Consider the following 20,567-nt stretch of genomic DNA (forward strand, 5'->3'; position numbering starts at 1 on the left):
TTGCTCGGATTCAGCTATCAGTGGAGACTTGAGGTATAGATGCACGACGTTCGCAGCTTTGAAGTCCTCTTCTACATTATTTTAGATGCGTGCTTTCTTTCAGACAACTTTATTTTTATTCAGACCATTGTTTGTATTATTCTAGAAGCTCGTACACTTGTGACTCCAGTTCTGGGTTGGTATTTAGACAGCGTTATTATTTTGGATTGTTCACTTTAATTCAGACATTTTTTTAGTTGTTTAGTATCTTTATTAATTAATTAAAATGGATTGTTAAAAATAGTTTAAATTATTCTAACGTTGGCTTGCCTATCAAGTGAAATGTTAGGCACCATCACGGTCCCGAAGGTGAGAATTTTGGATCGTGACAGTTCTAAGCATATTTAAATCTGCAGTAATATAGTGTGAAGCACCTGAATCTATGATCCATTCTCCAGAACATACATAAGCCATTAAACATGTAGTGATACCTGACATGTTTGCTTGTGGATTAGTGGTTTCCTTGTTCAACATCCCCAAAATCTGCTTGTATTGATCCTCTATAAAGTAGGAACCAAACTTTGGGGGCTCAGAGTTGTTTCCTCCTTCCATTCCCTCTGGCCTTGTGTCAAATTCAGCATTTCTAGTCATATTATTAACTGCATACTTCTTCTTTCCCTTGAAGTCACTTGGATAACCAATCAATTTGTAACAATTTTTCTTCAAATGACTTTTTATATTATAATATTCACACTGTATAAAAGATTTTTTTTTCCGGTGTAAGGTTGTCTTCGACCAACCTGCATAGCCAATGGATCCACCTTCTTTGCCAGTGCTGGAAATGGATTGGACCTTTGACTTTCATCCTCAATGATCATAGCATATGCCTGATTCAAGCTAGGTTTAATAGTTTTCATAAGAATCTGCCTTCGTGTCTGCTCATATGACTCATTAAGTCCACTAAGGAACTGAAGTAACCTCTGACGATACAGATACTCAATGTAATCTCTCGATTTTGGGCAGTCACAGCCCGGTGAAGGCACTAGGGTATCATACTCCGCCCATAGCTCCTTTAGTTTGGTGAAATATGCTGCAACTGAATCAGTTCCTTGTGAAATTGTGGCAATTTCTCTGTGTAATTGAAAGATACGCACTCGATTCACCTTATCAAAATGCCCATGTAGGTCTTTACAAATCAGATGTGCATTCGATGCATAAATAATTCCGCTAAGAAAGTCTAATGACACGGTGTTCATGATCCAAGATAAGACAATCGCATTGCAAGTTTCCCAATAGTAGATTAAAGACAGATTATTTAGAGTTGGGATTAAAATTGAACAAAATTCTGATCTACAAGGGAATTAATCAATAATTGAAATTGCAATGTTCAAGTTCGGATTCCAGTGACCTCATTATCACCGTTACTCAGTTAAATCTTAACTAGTCTTTAATTAATTATGTGACACGAAAATTCATGTCCGCAAAAATATTGATCTAGTATATTTCACAAGGTAAACAACCCTAATTTATTTTGGGTTGTCTCACTTAACTTTTCACCCACTTAAACCATAAATAAACACATCCAAATACAAATCCTAACAAGGTGCATGAAACTTCTGGAAGGAAGGCAGTGACCACATAAGTCCTTGGACCACCACATATACATTTTCCCATCTCTACAATTTGTGGGTAACATTTGTTTCGGAAGTCCAAACATTTGCTAAAAGTAGTAGTAACGTTGTACTGTCATGTTAAATTTAAGATGAGAAACAAGGTCTAGACTCTAGAACCTTCTCCTGAGTTCCTAACTCATTGTTCACTTTTCTCTTCTTTTTGGATGTAGGATTACTATTGCTCTCCTTTGAAACTTCACCGATCTAGAATTTTGTCAATCCTTCTCTGTAATTCGGCCCTCTTTCATGGGCACATCCGATTAGAGGCCGAATTGGCCGTAGTATATATAGACATATATAATTTTAAAAGTTTAACGTGTTCATTAATAAGAATTTTAAGCTTGCACCATCAAATTTAAATCTTGGATCTTCTCTTTGCATTCCACTATCTGCATAGTGTTCGTCTAATCATATATGTTGCATTGACCTTGTATCAATTAATAATTTGCAGTTCTATCGGACAAGAGGGAAAGATCACTATATGACACAGGGTTACTTCACCTCATAGGAGATGATAATGATGATATAGTCAGTTCCTTTCTTCTTCTGTCTGTCCCATTTCAGGTGTAACTTATACTTGTATATAACTAAAGATGTTGCAAAGGAGTAATTTTGTGTTACTATGTTAGCAGGAATTCTGCGAGTTTATGCAAGAAATGATAACAATGATGAAAGCTGAAAAATCTAGGGTAATCTTCCTTCAGTTTCTATTATTGAAATGAAAATCCTAACGTGAAAACAATGTCTTTTCTTTTTGTAATCAGTTGATAATTGAAACACAGGGTGCGAACACCTTGGAGGAATTTCAAGAGCTGTTATTAGACATGACGGGTGAACTTGATATTGATGAATCCCATCAAGTCCGCACGCCAAAGCGAAGACGTGTATAGAGAATGAAGAACCTCTTGGTCGGGAGCGCTTCACCCCTTTAGTGTGTCTACACGACACCAATACAGAATAGACTAACCAAAAAATAAAATTTTATTCGTCTATGATCCTTGATTACGTATAATCTGTTTTGTTTATTTTATTCCATTTTCCGTTCGATCGATATCTTTGTTTAGTTCCAATATGTGAGGATAGAGAAGGCGATCTTCTCTTGCAATAACTCGGTCAAATTTGTTGACGTTTTTTGTTTTTAAGATGAAATAGTCTTAAAATGAGGGTGAATGGGAAATGAAGGGAAAATAAAATTGAGTAAAATTTTAAGTTTCCCCCTCTTGACAATGAGACATTGTCCCATATTGGAAGAGGAAGAGATTTTTGGTGGGTATATATATAATTGCTCTTCTTGTAACTCTTAAAGAGTTAAGAAGAAAGCAAGCCTCGCACCGTCGTCGTCGTCGCTCGCTCGGCTTCGGCTACGGCTACGGCTTCGGCTTCGGCTTCGGTCAAATGATTGATTGATTAATTTTTTGGACCAAATTTATTTGTTAATAGTAAATATTAACGTAAGATTATCCGCATTTGTAACGGATATTTTCCAATCCGTGTATTGACCACAAGGCAGCCGCCTAATGCTCTTCCCACCATGATTGTGCTTGTCCCACAAACAAGCTAATGCTTGCTCCACCATGGAGGGTGGACGAGTGTTCTTCTTCAACACTGGTTGCTATATATATATGTGCAGCAGCTGTTGAAGAAAGACACACACAACACACAAGACATAAACTGAAAACGCTCAACTTTGGCTATACATTGCACTCCTTCCTCTCAGCATTTCCATACGAGTTTCTACTCCTTTGTTCTGCATTGTTTTAACTTCAAACAAAGCAACTGTAAGTGTGATTTGCTACCGAACTTTGTGTTCGCTGAAACACTGGGGTTTGAAGTACCGCTACACCAGTGTGTGATTCGTTCTATCCTGGGAGGAAATAATCCATTACCTTGGGTACTAGGAGGGATTAAATTCCTTAAGGAAACACTGTGAATTCAGTGGGCTCGAATTATTTATTGTTTCATTACGATAACTTATATTTTGCAGAATTATTATTTACATATACAGCAATATTGGCGGGACTAACAAGCTTAAGGAATTTAATAATTATTTCTGTATTTGTGTTATTCTTATTATTCTGCAAACTAAAACCTTTGTAGTTTTGTGTACTCCCGTTTTGGAGAGTAAAGCCTTCGTGGTGTTTTGTTGGAGATTAAAATCTACGTGATTTTTACTCCAGTTTGAAAACGTTTGTTTGTGTCATTCTTTTACAGAAAAAATGACGACTGAAAACGAAAACCAAGCTATTCCGATGGTGACTGCCAACGCATCGACAAGCCGAACACCGGCGTTGGCACTGGCAGAAAAACCCAGAAAATTTTTCGGGATTGATTTCAAGCGCTGGCAGCAGAAGATGTTCTTCTACTTAACTACGTTATGTCTACAGAAGTTCATCAAGGAAGATGTTCCTGATCTGCCAGATAAAACTCCAGAGAATGAACGCTTTCTCGTGATTGAAGCGTGGAAGCATTCTGATTTTTTATGCAAGAATTATATTCTTAGCGGACTGGATGATAATCTGTATAATGTATACAGTAGCGTGGAGACGTCAAAAGAATTGTGGAATGCGCTTGAAAAGAAATATAAAACTGAAGATGCCGGGATGAAGAAATTCGTTGCCGCAAAATTTTTGGACTACAAAATGGTAGATAGCAAGTCTGTTATTATCCAAGTCCAGGAATTGCAAGTGATTATTCATGATCTACTTGCTGAAGGTCTTGTCATCAACGAAGCATTCCAAGTAGCAGCAATGATTGAGAAGTTGCCTCCGTTATGGAAGGACTTCAAAAATTATTTGAAACACAAACGAAAGAAAATGTCCCTTGAAGATCTCATTGTTCGGTTGAGAATCGAAGAGGACAATAAAGCTGCTGAAAGGAGAGGCCGTGGAAATTCAATAATAATGGGAGCAAATATTGTTGAAGATAACAAAAAGAGGAAGAAGGCTTCTGGTCCGAAATACAACCCAAGCAAGAAGCGGTTCAGTGGAAACTGCTACAACTGTGGGAAAACCGGACATAAATCTACGGAGTGTCGTGCTCCGAAGAAAGACAAGAAAAGGGGTCAAGCAAACATGGTAGTAAACCATGATGATGTTGATAACTTGTGTGCCATGCTTTCTGAATGTAACTTGGTGGGAAATCCTAAACTGTGGTGGTTTGATTCAGGAGCCACTCGCCATGTTTGTGCAGTTAGAGAAGCTTTTGCTACTTATGCTCCTGCTGGACCCGGAGAGACAGTTTATATGGGAAATGCTTCAACAGCAAAAGTTGAAGGATATGGGAAGATATTTCTGAAAATGACTTCTGGCAAGGTCATGACTTTGAACAATGTCCTTCATGTTCCCGAAATGAGAAAGAATTTAGTCTCTACTGGACTTCTTGTTAAGCACGGTTTTAAGTGCGTTTTTGTGTCCAACAAGGTTGTCATTAGTAAGAATAAAATATTTGTAGGAAAAGGTTACCTCACCGAGGGCCTTTTCAATCTGAATGTAATGGTTGTGGAAAACAATAATAATATTTCAGCTTCTTCTTACTTACTTGAGTCAAATGATTTATGGCATGTACGTTTGGGTCATGTCAATTATAAAACCTTGCGGAAAATGATTAACTTGGAAGTACTGCCCAAGTTTGAATGCGAAAAATCAAAATGTCAAACATGTGTGAAATCTAAGTATGTTAAACATCCTTATAAGTCAGTTGAAAGGAATTCAAATCCTTTAGACTTAATTCACACAGATATTTATGACATGAAGTCAATACCATCTCGCGGTGGAAAGAAGTATTTCATAACTTTTATTGACGATGGTACTCGATATTGCTATGTTTACTTACTGAATAGTAAAGATGAAGCAATAGACGCATTCAGGCAATACAAAAATGAAGTTGAAACGCAACTTAACAAGAAAGTAAAAATGATAAGAAGTGATAGGGGTGGTGAATATGAATCTCCTTTTGAAGAAATATGTTTAGAATATGGAATTATTCATCAAACAACAGCCCCTTACACGCCCCAATCTAATGGGATTGCGGAAAGAAAGAATCGCACATTAAAGGAGATGATGAATGCGTTGTTGATAAGTTCTGGTTTGCCACAGAACTTGTGGAGGGAAGCCATTCTTACGGCTAATCGAATATTAAATCGAGTGCCCCATAGCAAAACACAATCCATTCCATATGAAAAATGGAAAGGAAGGAAGCCCAACTTGAATTATTTTAAAGTGTGGGGGTGTTTGGCAAAAGTGCAAGTTCCTAAACCCAAAAGGGTAAAGATAGGACCGAAAACCGTTGATTGTGTTTTCATAGGATATGCGACAAATAGTAAAGCATATCGATTTCTGGTTCATAAATCAGAAAATTCCGACATTCATAATAATACGGTTATAGAATCAGATAATGCTGAATTTTTTGAAAATATATATCCGTATAAAAAGGAATATGAGTCATTTGGTGAAGGATCTAAATGACCTCGGGAAGAAACAAAAGAAAGTACATGTAATCAGGAGGATCCAAGACGTAGTAAACGTCAAAGAACGTCTACTTTATTTGGACCAGATTTTGTGACTTTCTTATTGGAGAATGAGCCTCAAACATTTAAAGAAGCTATGATTTCTTCGGAATTATTGTTTTGGAAAGAGGCAGTCAATAGTGAAATAGAATCCATATTGAACAACCATACATGGGAATTGGTTGATCTTCCTCCTGGAAATAAACCTTTGGGTTCTAAATGGATTTTTAAGAGAAAAATCAAAGATGATGGCACTATTGATAAATTCAAGGCAAGACTCGTAGTCAAAGGGTATAGACAACGAGAAGGTCTAGACTACTTTGATACATACTCTCCAGTTACAAGAATTACGTCCATACGGATGTTAGTAGCATTAGCTACAGTGTATAGTCTTGAAATTCATCAAATGGATGTTAAGACGGCCTTCTTAAATGGAGAGTTGGAGGAAGAAATTTACATGGAACAACCTGAAGGGTTTGTGGTTCCAGGTAAAGAAAAGAAGGTATGTAGACTTGTTAAGTCTCTTTACGGACTAAAACAAGCACCCAAACAATGGCATGCGAAATTTGACCAAACAATGTTGTCAAATGGTTTTAAGATAAATGAATGTGATAAATGTGTGTACATTAAAAATGTTCCAAATCACATAGTCATTGTTTGCCTATATGTGGATGATATGCTGATAATGAGTAATGACATTGTCAACATAAATGCTACTAAGCGTATGCTCAATAGCAAGTTTGATATGAAAGACTTGGGAGTTGCTGATTTAATTTTGGGAATTAAGATCCATAAGACTCCTCAAGGTCTGGCATTGTCACAATCTCATTATATTAAGACAGTACTTGAAAAATTCAAGCACTTGGGCTTTAAAGTTGCAAAGACTCCAATTGACGTGAATCTTGCATTAGCAAAGAATAAAGGCCAAAGCATATCACAATTGGATTATGCTCGTGTGTTGGGATGCTTAATGTATATCATGAATTGTACACGACCAGATATAGCTTGTGCTATAAGTAAACTGAGTCGATATACGAGCAATCCAGGCCAATCTCATTGGATGGCAATGAAACGAGTTTTGGGATATTTAGAACATACCCAGAACTTTGACATGCACTACAGTAAATTCCCTGCGGTGATTGAGGGATACTGTGATACAAATTGGATCACCAGTTCAACTGATTCTAAGTCCACGAGTAGATTTGTATTCACTATTGGTGGAGGAGCGGTATCTTGGAAGTCGTCCAAACAAACATGTATTGCCCGCTCTACAATGGAGGCTGAATTCATAGCCTTAGATAAAGCCGGTGAAGAAGCTGAATGGCTCCGGAATTTCTTGGAAGACATTCCATTTTGGCCCAAACCGTTGGCACCAATATGCATACATTGTGATAGTCAAGCGACAATTGGAAGGGCTGGGAGCGTTATGTATAACGGTAAATCTCGTCATATACGACGAAGACATAAAACCGTTAGGCAATTACTCTCTAGAGGAATTATCACGATTGACTATGTAAAGTCAAGTGATAATGTGTCGGATCCACTTACAAAAGGCCTAACTAGAGAGGTAGTTGAGAAATCATCAAGGGGAATGGGGCTATGGCCGAGAACAAGTCATTGTGGCGGTAACTCTACCTAGAAGACTGGAGATCCCAAGATCTAGGTTCAAGGAGATCAAACAAAGTCATTAATGACGGTTCAACATTGTCAAATAAAATTTTAGTCCGTTCTCGTGATGAGACAATGTTCAGTACCAAGGATAAAGCATTAAGGCTTTTTAATGATTTCTAAATTTGATACGGGGTATATCAAATAGTGTATCTACAGGATGACACGTTTAGGAATCACCTATGTAAGTGTGAAGTGTTAGCCGCTTCAAGGAGAACTTTGTAAGGCCAGTTCTCTACGCACTTATGAAACCAGGCGGTGTTCATGGCTGAAACGAACACAACAATGAGAACCAAAGACGGTTAAGGGTTGATTGTGTGACTTATGGTTGTCTAGGTATACACCAAAGATCGACGGTTCAAAGATATCAAATCTACCGATTGACCGAGTATATCCGACATAAGTTTACTACGGAAAGTTCAAAGGGAAACCTACTTATCCAGATGCGATTAATCCTTGTTTGTAAATCACACAGTTTTTTCATGCATACTTCCGTGATATAGCCATTCCCCATTCATGTGGGGGATTGTTGAGGTTTTTTGTTTTTAAGATAAAATAGTCTTAAAATGAGGGTGAATGGGAAATGGAGGGAAAATAAAATTTTGAGTAAAATTTTTAAGTTTTCCCCTCTTGACAATGAGACATTGTCCCATATTGGAAGAGGAAGAGATTTTTGGTGGGTATATATATAATTGCTCTTCTTGTAGCTCTTAAAGAGTTAAGAAGAAAGCAAGCCTCGCGCCGCCGTCGTCGTCGCTCGCTCGGCTCGGCTCGGCTTCGGCTTCGGCTACGGCTTTGAATTTGGATTTGGATTTGGTCAAATGATCGATTGATTGATTAATTTTTTGGACCAAATTTATTTGTTAATAGTAAATATTAACGTAAGATTATCCGCATTTGTAACGGATATTTTCCAATCCGTGTATTGACCACAAAGCAGCCGCCTAATGCTCTTCCCACCATGATTGTGCTTGCTCCACAAACAAGCTAATGCTTGCTCCACCATGGAGGGTGGACTATTGTTCTTCTTCAACATTGGTTGCTATATATATGTGCAGCAGCTGTTGAAGAAAGACACACACAACACACAAGACATAAACTGAAAACGCTCAACTTTGGCTATACATTGCACTCCTTCCTCTCAGCATTTCCATACGAGTTTCTACTCCTTTGTTCTGCATTGTTTTAACTTCAAACAAAGCAACTGTAAGTGTGATTTGCTACCGAACTTTGTGTTCGCTGAAACACTGGGGTTTGAAGTACCGCTACACCAGTGTGTGATTCGTTCTATCCTGGGAGGAAATAATCCATTACCTTGGGTACTAGGAGGGGATTAAATTCCTTAAGGAAACACTGTGAATTCAGTGGGCTCGAATTATTTATTGTTTCATTACGATAACTTATATTTTGCAGAATTATTATTTACATATACAACAATATTGGCGGGACTAACAAAACTTTCGCAACCAAACACGTGATAATGTTGGTAAACTCACTTATTTTTTCCTTCCACTTTTTCTTCTTTTGTTTTCTTTTTCTTCTTGTCCAGGGGGGGGATTGAGTTCGTTTGGGTCATGATAATAATAAACCAATTGCAGTTAACTTGCTTCAAGTAGAAAGAAAATTCTTCATTGCACTTGCAATCTATCTGTTTCAACCTCCATTTATTTTATTTTTCTTCTAAATTACAGTTTGCAAATAAAACACTGCAGCAATTGCTGATATTTTTCATGCAACATTAAGAAAATGTTTCAGAAAAAATGATACAAAAACAAATGTAATTAAATAACTCGCCAAACTACTTTGCAACAAAGCAAATCAAAACCAAGTACAAGTCGATTTATAATCAATTTATGCAATTTATCAGTTTGATTTAATTTTTCGGTTTTTCCTTGAACACCCCTTCCACCAAAGTCTCCTGAATTGCTTTTGCAGCAGCAATCAGCAATTTTGCTTTTAAGATTCAACAACTTTTTCCTTATTCTTCAACTTTTCCCAAGAGCTTGTTTGTATCTATTGAAAACTATATCTTGATGACATAAAGACAGATGCTGGGGGTTAATATCCTCCATTTTCAGAATTCAACTTTTCAATGCATTATGGTGTCCACCGGGGGAGCTAGAAATGGTTACAAGCTTATTGGATCCAAACAGGATCTTAACTCCGCAATAACAAACACATTGTAATCTCACAAGTGGGGTATGGGGAGGGTAATGTGTACGCAGACCTTACACCTACCTTGTGACGATAGAGATGTTGTTTTCGGTAGACCTTAATTCCAATGGGGCAAAAACCAAAATTTAAGGACAATAGAAATGGTTACAAGCTTATTGGATCCAAACAGGACCTTAATTCGAATGGGGAAAAAACAAAAAAATTAAGGACAAAGGACAAAGAAAAGGTTGGAATGAAACCAAATTCGCGAACTGTTAGACTATTCTGCATTATAGATTTTCCCATTATGAACATTATGATCTTCAAATGTTTGACATAACTTAAAACTCAAAATGCGATGTATGTGAAGGTACCATTGATACAAGCTTTTCAGGAGTCTAAATATGAGATCTTGAACCAAAGACCAAAGAGCAAGCGTTATATGTTTTAATCAAATGGCTAGAACTTTTTATTGCAACAATGACAATCAACAATAACACTCCTTCAACCATATAGCATTAACCAATCTTACCGCAATCTCCATAAACCCAATTTACAAATGTAAAAAAAATCAAATGAAGAATGACACAAGGAACGACGTATCTGAATTTACTGAACTACCAAAACTTTTCTTACACATGAATAAAAGAAACGGATGCTGTACACAGGAACGATGTGCAGTGCAAGGCTACTTTTTTGAAGAGATTGCTCACCAGTGTTTTGACGTTGACTTGGGAAACCATGATACCGAAGATTCTGACTTGCATCTTATTGAAAGATTGTACACCAGAACTTGAACAAGATATGTGTCTCACTGTTCAGGTTCAATGAATAAATAGTTCCAATCGGAGATTATAATACTGCAATTTCAGTGTATGGGTTTGGAAGAGCAAAGCAAGCAGAACTAGAACTGGAAAACGAGCTCTGAAGCTCAGGACATGGTTCAGGAAACACATTTTCAGAAGATCCCGATACATCAGAGCATAACCATGGTGTAGAAGGGTCGGAAGAAATGGAGAAAGAGATATTTGATAGACATATTGAGGTGAAGGGAGATTCAGATAACCCAGTGAAATTGCCTGCTATCGAAATATTCGTACCAACAATGTCCTTAAAGGTGATCCCACTAACTACAGGTAATGAAGAGGGATCATATTTCTCATCTGGATGCGAATCATAGTAACCTGTGGCCCTGATTCCCACTTGCACATTTTCCATAACCACATTCATAATGAGAATATCTCTGATGTAACCACCCCTTCCTCTTGCTGTCTTCAGGTCAATCCCGAAAAGGGAGTCGTGTAGGGAAATGTGCTCAACAAGCACATTGGAGATACCACCAGACATCTCACTACCAAAAGCCACAGCAGAACCTGCAGACGACTGTAACCTCACACCTCGAATGTGGACATTTGAGGTAGGTTTCCCATAGGAAATACCATACTCATCCCAACCGCTTTTGAGAACGACAGCATCATAACCAATGGTAATGTTGCTGTTTTCAATGCAGACATGCTCAGACGAATCTGAAAAAGTACACATAAGGTTGCATGTTATGTAGGTCTAAACACGTGGTGTATCAATTACTTAGAAACAAAGGGAATAACATACATGTTTTCACAAAATCAACAAGCCTAATTGTTTCACTTTATCATCACAAAAAGACAAATCTGTTCCAAGCTCATGTACCAATCATATGTATATTACTCAGGCATGAAGAATTAGCTACTTCACTTTTATTTGCACAATTAAAGTCTAAAGAAATTTGTATCTATGATGCTACAAGGAAGCTCTTATCATCAAAACTCAGATTTTAGCAATATCTGGAAAGCTAGCATTTAATCTTTACGAACAGCTAAATTTGATCTGCAAAAGTTGTTTTTGTGGTGCTTGAGAAGCTTCCATCGTAAGACACATTCTAGATAATTTTGAAGACCCATGAACACTTAACTGATGAATGTCTAAGACAAATATAGCTTTTTAATTAGCTTGGCCATTTAAAAACTAAGGCGAAAGATTTTATTTTTAACCAACCTGGGACGATCCCATTAGTGTATGGGGAGTCTCGTGGAGAATGAACCGTTAAGTTCTGAATGATCACATTACTGCAAAACGTAAAATTCTCTCAAGGATTAGCCAAACCCAGATCTTAACACAAGCAAGAAGTATATGAAACGTTAAACTCCTTATAGGGGTAAATCAAGTTACCTGCAATATGCTGGGCGGATGTTCCAACCAGGAGCATTCAAAAGGGTCAAGTTTGAAATAACAACATTTTTGGAGCTAACAAACTCTACTAGATGTGGTCGAGTATAATTTAAGGAATGGGAATTGAACATCTCCCACCATATAGAGCCCTGGCCATCAATAGTCCCGTTGTTACCTGCAAAATTATTAGAAATCAGAAGGTTGCATGAAGGTGGGACAGAGAGAAACATAAAACTAAAAATCCGCGTAATGAAGGAATTCCTACCGGTTATTACAACATCAGTTAAATTATTTCCAGCAATCAAGCTGCGGTATCTTCCATATTGTGCCTCAATACCTCGGCCATAAGATGGTAAGGCTTCAACTACATCCCAATGAGCATAATCCTGAATATTGAACACATAAAATATTTACCATGACATGCATTAAGATGATCCAAATTGATAGATGGATAAAAATTGAAGCACTTATCTAAACCATCATTGGCAACTAAAAATGTAGTTACTAAAATTTGAGTTACTGCAGTATAGACAACATATCATGTCGAAAACCTCTCTATTGGAGTTACCACGAATATGTCAAGAATTCATTTTATTTGTGAAACAATAAGCCATAGAATCTAATTCCAAAATGCCAATGTATCTCGTGCTTGAAACCACTTGTTGATCGAACCTATTACACGACTACTGAACTTTTCTTTTCCAGAAAAAATGTTTTAGTTTTGCTAAGGCTAGCCTTTTTGGCTAAAACACAAATATATATGATTAGAAGTGCAAAAAAAAAAAAGACATGCAGGCAAAGACCAGTGGCTAACCTCAGATCCTAGAATAACGGCATCTTTTTCCAGGAACAGCGTAAGGTGGCTAGTAAGATTGATGCTTCTTGTCAGCCACTTGCCAGCGGGAACATAGAGCTGCGCACCGCCCTTATCAGCAAAGGACTTGAGATAGAAAATAGCATTCTGAAAAGCTACGGTATTTATAGTTTTCCCATCCCCCACAGCCCCAAAGTCCAATACTGAGACACTGTGAGGTCTGGGTTTCAAAGGCTTATTGAACTTGCATTCTCCATCAAACTGAGCTTCAGTATGTAATATACAATGACTGAATGCCAATAGCAAAAGTAGCACTGCCTGGAAACAAAATCAAAGAGAAATGGTAAATCATTCATCATCCAGCATATTACTACTTCTAAGCTTTCACAATCATGTAAAAAGGGCAGCCCGGTGCACTAATCTCCCGCTAAGCGCGGAGCCCGGGGAAGGGCCGGACCACAAGGGTCTATTGTACGCAGCCTTACCCCGCATTTTTGCAAGAGGCTGTTTCCACGGCTCAAATCTGTGATATCCTGGTCATGGCAGCAACTTTACCAATTACGCCAAGGCTCCCCTCAAGCTTTCACGATCATGTAAGCTAACAAAATCTATGTCAATTTGCAGGCAAGATATTCAGGCATGAAGTGCCAAAGTGATGCAGAAGAGTGGTCAATCCCATATCGTAATTTAACATATTTTGGCAAGTTTCACTTTTAGCACATCTCGCAAATAAAAAATTCAGGTCTTTGGCTGCTGTTTTTTTCCCTTTCACATTCACATTCTTTTGTTCAAGAGATTTAACAGGAAAAAAAAATATGTAGAAAGCAGATGACCACATTGAAAAAGCTTTAATCTTTTCCCACATTCAACAAAGAAGAACCCCAATTACAAATTTTAATCACAAGTGAACTCCTACAAAAGTAGATGTCACAAAGGAGCAGGTAATACCAGTAGAAAGAACACAGCTAGATATTATTTTCCTTTTATAGAAAAAGAACTCAACTTGTTAGAGACTTCATTGGAGCAAAAACGCTGAACAATTTTAAGTTCAAAAGGGGAGGAGAAACAAAGAAAACAATTTATGAGAATAAAAAAGAAAGAGAAAATTGATAACTTGGTCTAACTTATACTAGTACTGAAGCAAAGTCAATGTATACCAGTAGTGACTCCCTATCAGATCCAACTACCAAGATTGATGGGCTATAATACAAAACAAATTTCATTCTTTTCCGTGATAAGTAGGAAAGTAAAGGGTAAAAAAATCAAAACTTTATGATTGCAAAATAACATCCAAACAAAACTTAAATCCAACAATTCTTGTTTTGGGAAAAAAGGACAATGTAGACAAAACAATAGGCACCCTAGTTGGAGAAAAGAAGAGATCAAGCGAATCTGTAAAAAATCTGTCACAAAAAGGCAATTCAGAGCCTCTCTTCAGCAAGAAAAAGAAGAGAAACCAAACCAATTGAACAAATCAATTTGAAGAATATAGATTGCCACCAAATAAAATACCCAGTAATATTTCAAGTCAAAATGTTAGACTACTGACGAGGAAATCAAGATTTAGTCCAAAAACAAGACACCCCTAGTAATTATTCAGTGAACAAATACAAGAACACAAATGATAATAAATAAACAAACGTACTTACTAGCCTCTTCATGATTATATTCTGTGTCATAGTGTCATTCACAAATCTGAAACCACCCCTCTTCTCCAAAAAATGCTTATTAATTTTGTAGAACCAAAGTGAGAAGAGGGAGGATGAAGAAGGGAAGGTAGAGAAAATAAGAGGGTTGTATGTTAATTGTATGATGATGAGAGAGTGAGTGGCAATTAAGGAGAAAAATAAATAAAATACTAGTAATAAATTAAATATGGAACTAATACTACTAGTAGTACTACCAATAGAAAAGAAAAACGGACGGTAAGAGAAAGGGACAGCGAAGAAATAGAAAAAGACAGCTCTTCATCTACACATTATTAACACTATAACAACACAATGAATATGAAACAATTTTGGTTTGGTTCATTTTTGTAATGTTTTATATGGGGTTTAGTCTAACAAATAATGGAAAGAAAGGACTACAGAATAATCATATTTAATTCCCATAATTATTAGCCATTAATCACTCTTGTAAATTTTAGTCAATTTTCTAACGGACATTGCCGACACTCAATCAGCACAACTTGAAGCAGTAAGAGGCATTGACTGTTGTAACTACTACAGTTATAAGCATGACTTTAGGTAATAATACTAAAACAATTAATAGGTTCCTAATTCCGCCAGGTAAAATTTCTTTACCAGTTTTGTCCTAAGAGATCCAGCTTACTGGTCAATTTGTATCAATTATAGGGAGTATCCCGATGTTGACCCAATGACTCCTTCCGTCGAATTGAATAATCGATATTTACATTAAACCATATTAATTAATTTTAATTAAAAATAACAAAAAAAATATACAAGAATATTATATATTTATTAGTTTTGTATAAACACTAAAATGTATAATAGCATGTTTGGCACTTTTTGCCAAAAATTGAGTTGTTTGGCTAGCTTTTGGAAGGAAAAAAAAGTACTTTTGAGGAGAAGCAGAAACAGTTTTTGAGAAGCAGAAAAAAGTAGCTTCTCTCCAAAAATATTTTTTTGAGAAGCACTTTTGAGAAAAATACACTTAGAAGAAATTTTTAAAAGTTTGGTCAAACACTAATTAATGCTCAAAAGTGCTTTTCAAACTAATTAACCAAACACAAATTGATTCTCACCAAATGCACTTTTTTAAAAAGTATATTTCAAAAAATCACTTTTAAAAATAAACTGATTTTAGAAGCTTGGCAAACAGACGATAAGTCTCCCTATCATCATTGTAGTAGTAGAAACTAAACTACTTTCGTCCTACGAAATTTGTAATTAAAAAAAAATCTTCACTAACATAAGTCTAGTATTCGAACCTCGAATATAGAACTATCTTTTGTATGGGGCTGAACCCACTACACTATAGTAGACTTTCTATGGCGCAAATCTGAATTAATCGAATTGGTGAGTTTGGGACACTAGTTTAACTTGTTATATCTAGTTGGGTCTTTTTCTCATTACGGTGGTGATTAAATTAATTTTATCGTACCCCAACTATTCTACTAAATACTTACTCGTAGTACCTCCCTCAACTATTCTAAATAATACTTATATTGGTATATACTGTCAGACATCTCTATAACAGCATCCCTATATAATAACACTTCACTATAAAAATCAAGCTTTTTCGAAATTACTTTTCATATTATGTTATAATATGTGTTCTATATAATAGTATTTCGCTATAACATCTAAAAATATTCGAAACAAACAAGTTTATTACGATAAGATTTGACTACACATCAAATAATTTTGTCCACCAAAATTTAGAGGGATGGCTAATAAGGTCATTCTTAGGAGGAGGTTGCATGTGCTTGATGAGAATTTAGGAGGGGGCCACACCAATGATGTGTGGAAAATGCAAGGCTGGCAACACTGAACTAGCCAGATCATATAGGGGTATGCCGTAGTGGGCTGGATCCCCCCACCACCCCACTCCACCCCGGTGGGTCCTGCTCTTGTTCTTTCTTCTACTAATAACACACATAAAAACAGCAAATGTCATGACCCAATTAGAATAGCCTTGCTGTTGTGGTCCTCCTTGTCTCTTGTGCTCCGTTGAACTCAATCTACCAATTATTCCCTCTCCCTTTTTTATTCTTGTGCTTTTCCAGTTAGTCATATTCTTTTAAACTAATTGCCTGCTCTAAAAGATTTTAAGGTGGTGTTTCTTTCAAGTTTTCCTGTCAGTTTTCCTTAGCCTGTTTGTTTAAAATGAGTTATTTCAAAACTTAACTATCTAAATAAAGTTACTCCGGCCTCCTACATGTTTTAATTAAAATAGCATCAAACGAATTACTTCTTTTTCTAACATCTATTTGGTGCATGCACAAAGTGCAAGTAAATTCTTTTTTTCAAGTCAAGGTGTAAGGTTACAACAGTTAAATCAATTCGTAATTAAAAAATTTACTCGTAAGTTGTATTTGATGTTTACACTAAATTATATTGTTAATGTTTTATGGTCAAAATTACAAACTAAGGCGACAATATGTTACTTATTAGCTTGTATATTTTAATGATAAAATATGCATCATGTATTGGTTGGTATTGTTTACCCTCAAAATCGGATAACAATTGAATTTGTAAGTGGTTTTAAGGATACGTGGACTAACTTGACACAAAATGATAAATTAGATTGCAATTGAAATAAATAATGATAAAGTAAATGCAAATCACACGAATTGAACGATCTTAGCCTTGGGAGGTTAATCACCCTCGAATTAGGTACGCTCCGATCGGTGCCAGGATACAGAAGAACAAGAGCTTAAAATAAAAATGATATATAGCTTTAGAATACGTGTTACAATGTGTAATGAATTATCAGACCCCCCCCCCCCCCCCTTTATATAATATAGGAGTGCTACTTTAGGTACAATTCTATAAAAGGAAAAAAATCTCTTGATTTGATGATTGTCGGTGCCTTGTTGATATGTGCCGAGATTTTCGCCGTAATATCTGACCGGTCACGGATATTTCAGCCTTCTGTTGGTTATGCTAACAACGCTTCTTCGAGCTCGATCGAGGCTAAGGTCGACTATGGGATTACGAACTCAGTGTTCTCGAAGGCAGGCGTTATGACCCCGGGTTCTAGCTCGGTGGGATTCGGGGTCGATCTTCAGTCTTTGGTTGTCATGTTCCTGACCTGTCATGTCGTAGGCGAGCTCGATTTCGACCGTACACAGATAGTCCCCTCGTTTTTCAGAGAGTAGGCGACGAGAAACAACATGAGCTTCTGATTCTTTCTTCGATATCACCCGATAGAAATGACAAAACCTTCGAAATGTCTCGTCAGTCAAGTCTTAATGGCATTAAACGCTTGTCAGTTGCTAGTCGGCCACTCCTAGATGTGAACCGTCGCTGGAAAAATATAAATACCCCCTAATTTGTTCATCCAAACTTTACATTCAAACCTTCTGCCCTCGTTCCTAAGAAATTTCAATACTTCCAAGTACTTATATTCTTGTTACTTTGAGATTTTTTACAAGAACTCTCACTCGACCTTTTCTCAAACCACTGAGTATACTCTTTTAACTTCCTTTTTTTCCTTATTTCCTCTTTATAAAGAAATGGCGAAACTTCCAAAACGGTTCCCCAAAAAGAAACTCATTCTACCTCGCGGTTGGCTACCGAAGAGACCGTTTCACGCACTGTTATCGAGGAACCAACACCGAAACCTCCTCTAAAAATGTTCATCCTGGGGGGATGCCCGGTAAATGCTGATTTTAAAGTCGAAAAGCCCTCATCCGTACCAGACCGGTGTGAGGAGGTCTTGTGGTATATCTGCTCGATCACCGAGGATATTCTCTCCGAAGTCAAGAAAGATTGCAACTGGACTGACAAACATGTGGTGATTCCTGAACCTAATGAAGCTATCACCACTCACGTCGAGGGATTCTTAAGTGTTTACACTTATTCCTCCACGTTGGGCCTCTTGGACCCGGTTATCGTTGACTTTTGCAAAAGATACAAGGTAACCCTGGGTCAAATTCACCCTTCTTTCTGGAGGATCGTAATCCTCCTCTGTTTCTTTGTAAGCAAGATCGAAGGGTGCCCTTTCATGATCGATCACCTCATGCACTTATATAGTCCCCGACTATACCAGGGGGGACTGATCAAGCTCGCCCGTTGGACTAATTAAGTTGCGTTCTCGAGTATCGATGAAGATAGGGATCGAGGTTGGCTAGGTTGTTTCGTCCGAGTGAGGACCTCGGACTTGATCCCGGCCGAGCACATGTCATTCCCTGAGAAGTGGAACAAGAAACGTAAGTATATAATTTTGCTTCCAAGATTTTATTTATCGCCCTTTTTCTTCCTTCTTATCGGTGTTTTGTGATGGTGCAGTTGTTGCTCAGATCTCGAACACAGTTCCTCAACTCAAGGAGTGGGTCGAGGTCATCGTATTGCAAAGGCCTTATTCTGAGCGCTCGTGGCGCGAGCTTTCAAAGGGCCGATGGGAGGCCCGTTCGCACGGTGAGATCTCTTTCATAAGTGATATTTGGTTTCCCCTTTGCATGATTAAGTCCTTACTTGTTTTATTTCCTTCTGCAGGTTTATCCAAGGATGTCCAAATGAGGACCCCATCCAGTAGTGACGATTTTCCCACTGAGTCCCCTACTCCGAAACAGGGTGAAGAGAAGAAGAGAAAAAGGGCTCCGAGTTCTCCGAGCTCAGAGAAAAAGAAACCAAAGAGAAGGCTTATCCACAAGCCAAAAGAAACTTCCAGCTCCCGAATACTTGATTTGGACTCCCTCTACCGGCTCAGGGACGAGTCTGTAGAGGAGGAAATATTAGTGGCCCGGGAGACATCGGTCAATGAAGAACGGGCATCAACCAAAGGGGGCCCCGATAGAGGCCAATCCTTCCCAAACTCAAGAGGTCGACACATCAGTGAGGGTCGAGGACCCTCAAGACGTCGGTTCTGCTCCACCTGGTGTCATCGATATAACGTGATCACCTTCGTTCATGGACTCAATGTTTGGTAAAGCTCAAGCGGTGAATGAGCGTTCAAACGAGGGGGTCCAAGGAGCGAACGATCCCCTCCAAAGCTATTTTGATGGCATGGACTCTATTGCCACAGAGGATGTTATCGGTTTGGGTGATTTGGAAGTACCAAGAAGAAGTCCACCCTCGGGAACAAGTGGATCTAGCTCGAGCCCGAGGTTGGTCAACCGATTCCTTACCCCGAGTGCTGATCCCAATCGGAAGCGGTCGATCATTATCTATGTTTCGGAGGACGCCCGAGTCCTTTCTGCACCTATTGGGGTAGCTAGTTACCTCCGGTGCCTGGTGACTGAAAAAGACCAGTCAAAGATAAACGGGGTGAAATCTCCATGCTTGTTCAACAAAGCACAGCAGGCATTGGATCGGGTAAGGTGTTACCAAACCTTTTCATTTTCCAGTTTGGTTACTTAATGATCTTAATATTTTTTCTTGTATTCGCAGGCCTCGATGCTTCACCACGAGACCTTCCTCTGATATCGGGAAAAGTTGAGTCTCCTCGAGGTCGAAGTCAAAGAGCTCACAGAGAAGAGAAATATGTACAAACTTCTCAGTGAGCAACGTGAAAGGGAGGTTAAGAGCCTCCGAGCTGAGATGGAGGTGGCTCGAAAGGAGCATACCGACTTGGTCGAGCAGGTAAAAATATTTGAGGTTAGTGATGAAGAGCTAAGATCGGTGACTAACGGTCGGAATCCGCAGGTCCAATAAACAATTGATCGGATCGATCAACTGCGAGCTAAGATGGATGCTGTCAAGGCCGAGACCGACGAATGAAGGGGCATGATGGATCGTCTAGCCTCAAAAAAATAGGTTGCTCAGGTGCAAATGACTTCGGCCGAGGTCCAGCTTCGAGCAGCAAAGGAAAAGGTCGAGGTGCAAGCCAAAAAGTTTGAAGAGCTCCACTCTAGGCTAAGTTCGGCTGCCTATGATCGAAA

General features: G+C 38.0%; 2 protein-coding genes across 2 annotated transcripts; both read right to left on the bottom strand.

Annotated features, from left to right (window-relative positions):
- Positions 1 to 324: 324 nt before the first annotated feature.
- On the bottom strand, positions 325 to 1,235 carry LOC138907237 (uncharacterized). The gene is made up of 2 exons (XM_070197729.1): positions 780 to 1,235; positions 325 to 657 (listed from the first exon to the last, which is right to left on the bottom strand). Exons 1-2 carry the CDS (start codon positions 1,233 to 1,235, stop codon positions 325 to 327), a joined length of 789 nt encoding a protein of 262 aa, XP_070053830.1.
- A 9,181-nt stretch (positions 1,236 to 10,416) lies between these two features.
- Positions 10,417 to 14,871, bottom strand: LOC104115540 (probable polygalacturonase). Its single transcript, XM_009626207.3, has 6 exons — positions 14,650 to 14,871; positions 13,001 to 13,318; positions 12,452 to 12,572; positions 12,187 to 12,361; positions 12,013 to 12,083; positions 10,417 to 11,504 (listed from the first exon to the last, which is right to left on the bottom strand). The coding sequence occupies exons 1-6, from the start codon at positions 14,677 to 14,679 to the stop codon at positions 10,831 to 10,833; spliced, it is 1,389 nt and encodes a 462-aa protein (XP_009624502.2). The 5' UTR covers positions 14,680 to 14,871; the 3' UTR covers positions 10,417 to 10,830.
- Positions 14,872 to 20,567: the final 5,696 nt, after the last annotated feature.

The sequence above is a fragment of the Nicotiana tomentosiformis genome, chromosome 1, assembly GCF_000390325.3.
Source record: "Nicotiana tomentosiformis chromosome 1, ASM39032v3, whole genome shotgun sequence".
Lineage (NCBI taxonomy): Eukaryota > Viridiplantae > Streptophyta > Magnoliopsida > Solanales > Solanaceae > Nicotiana > Nicotiana tomentosiformis.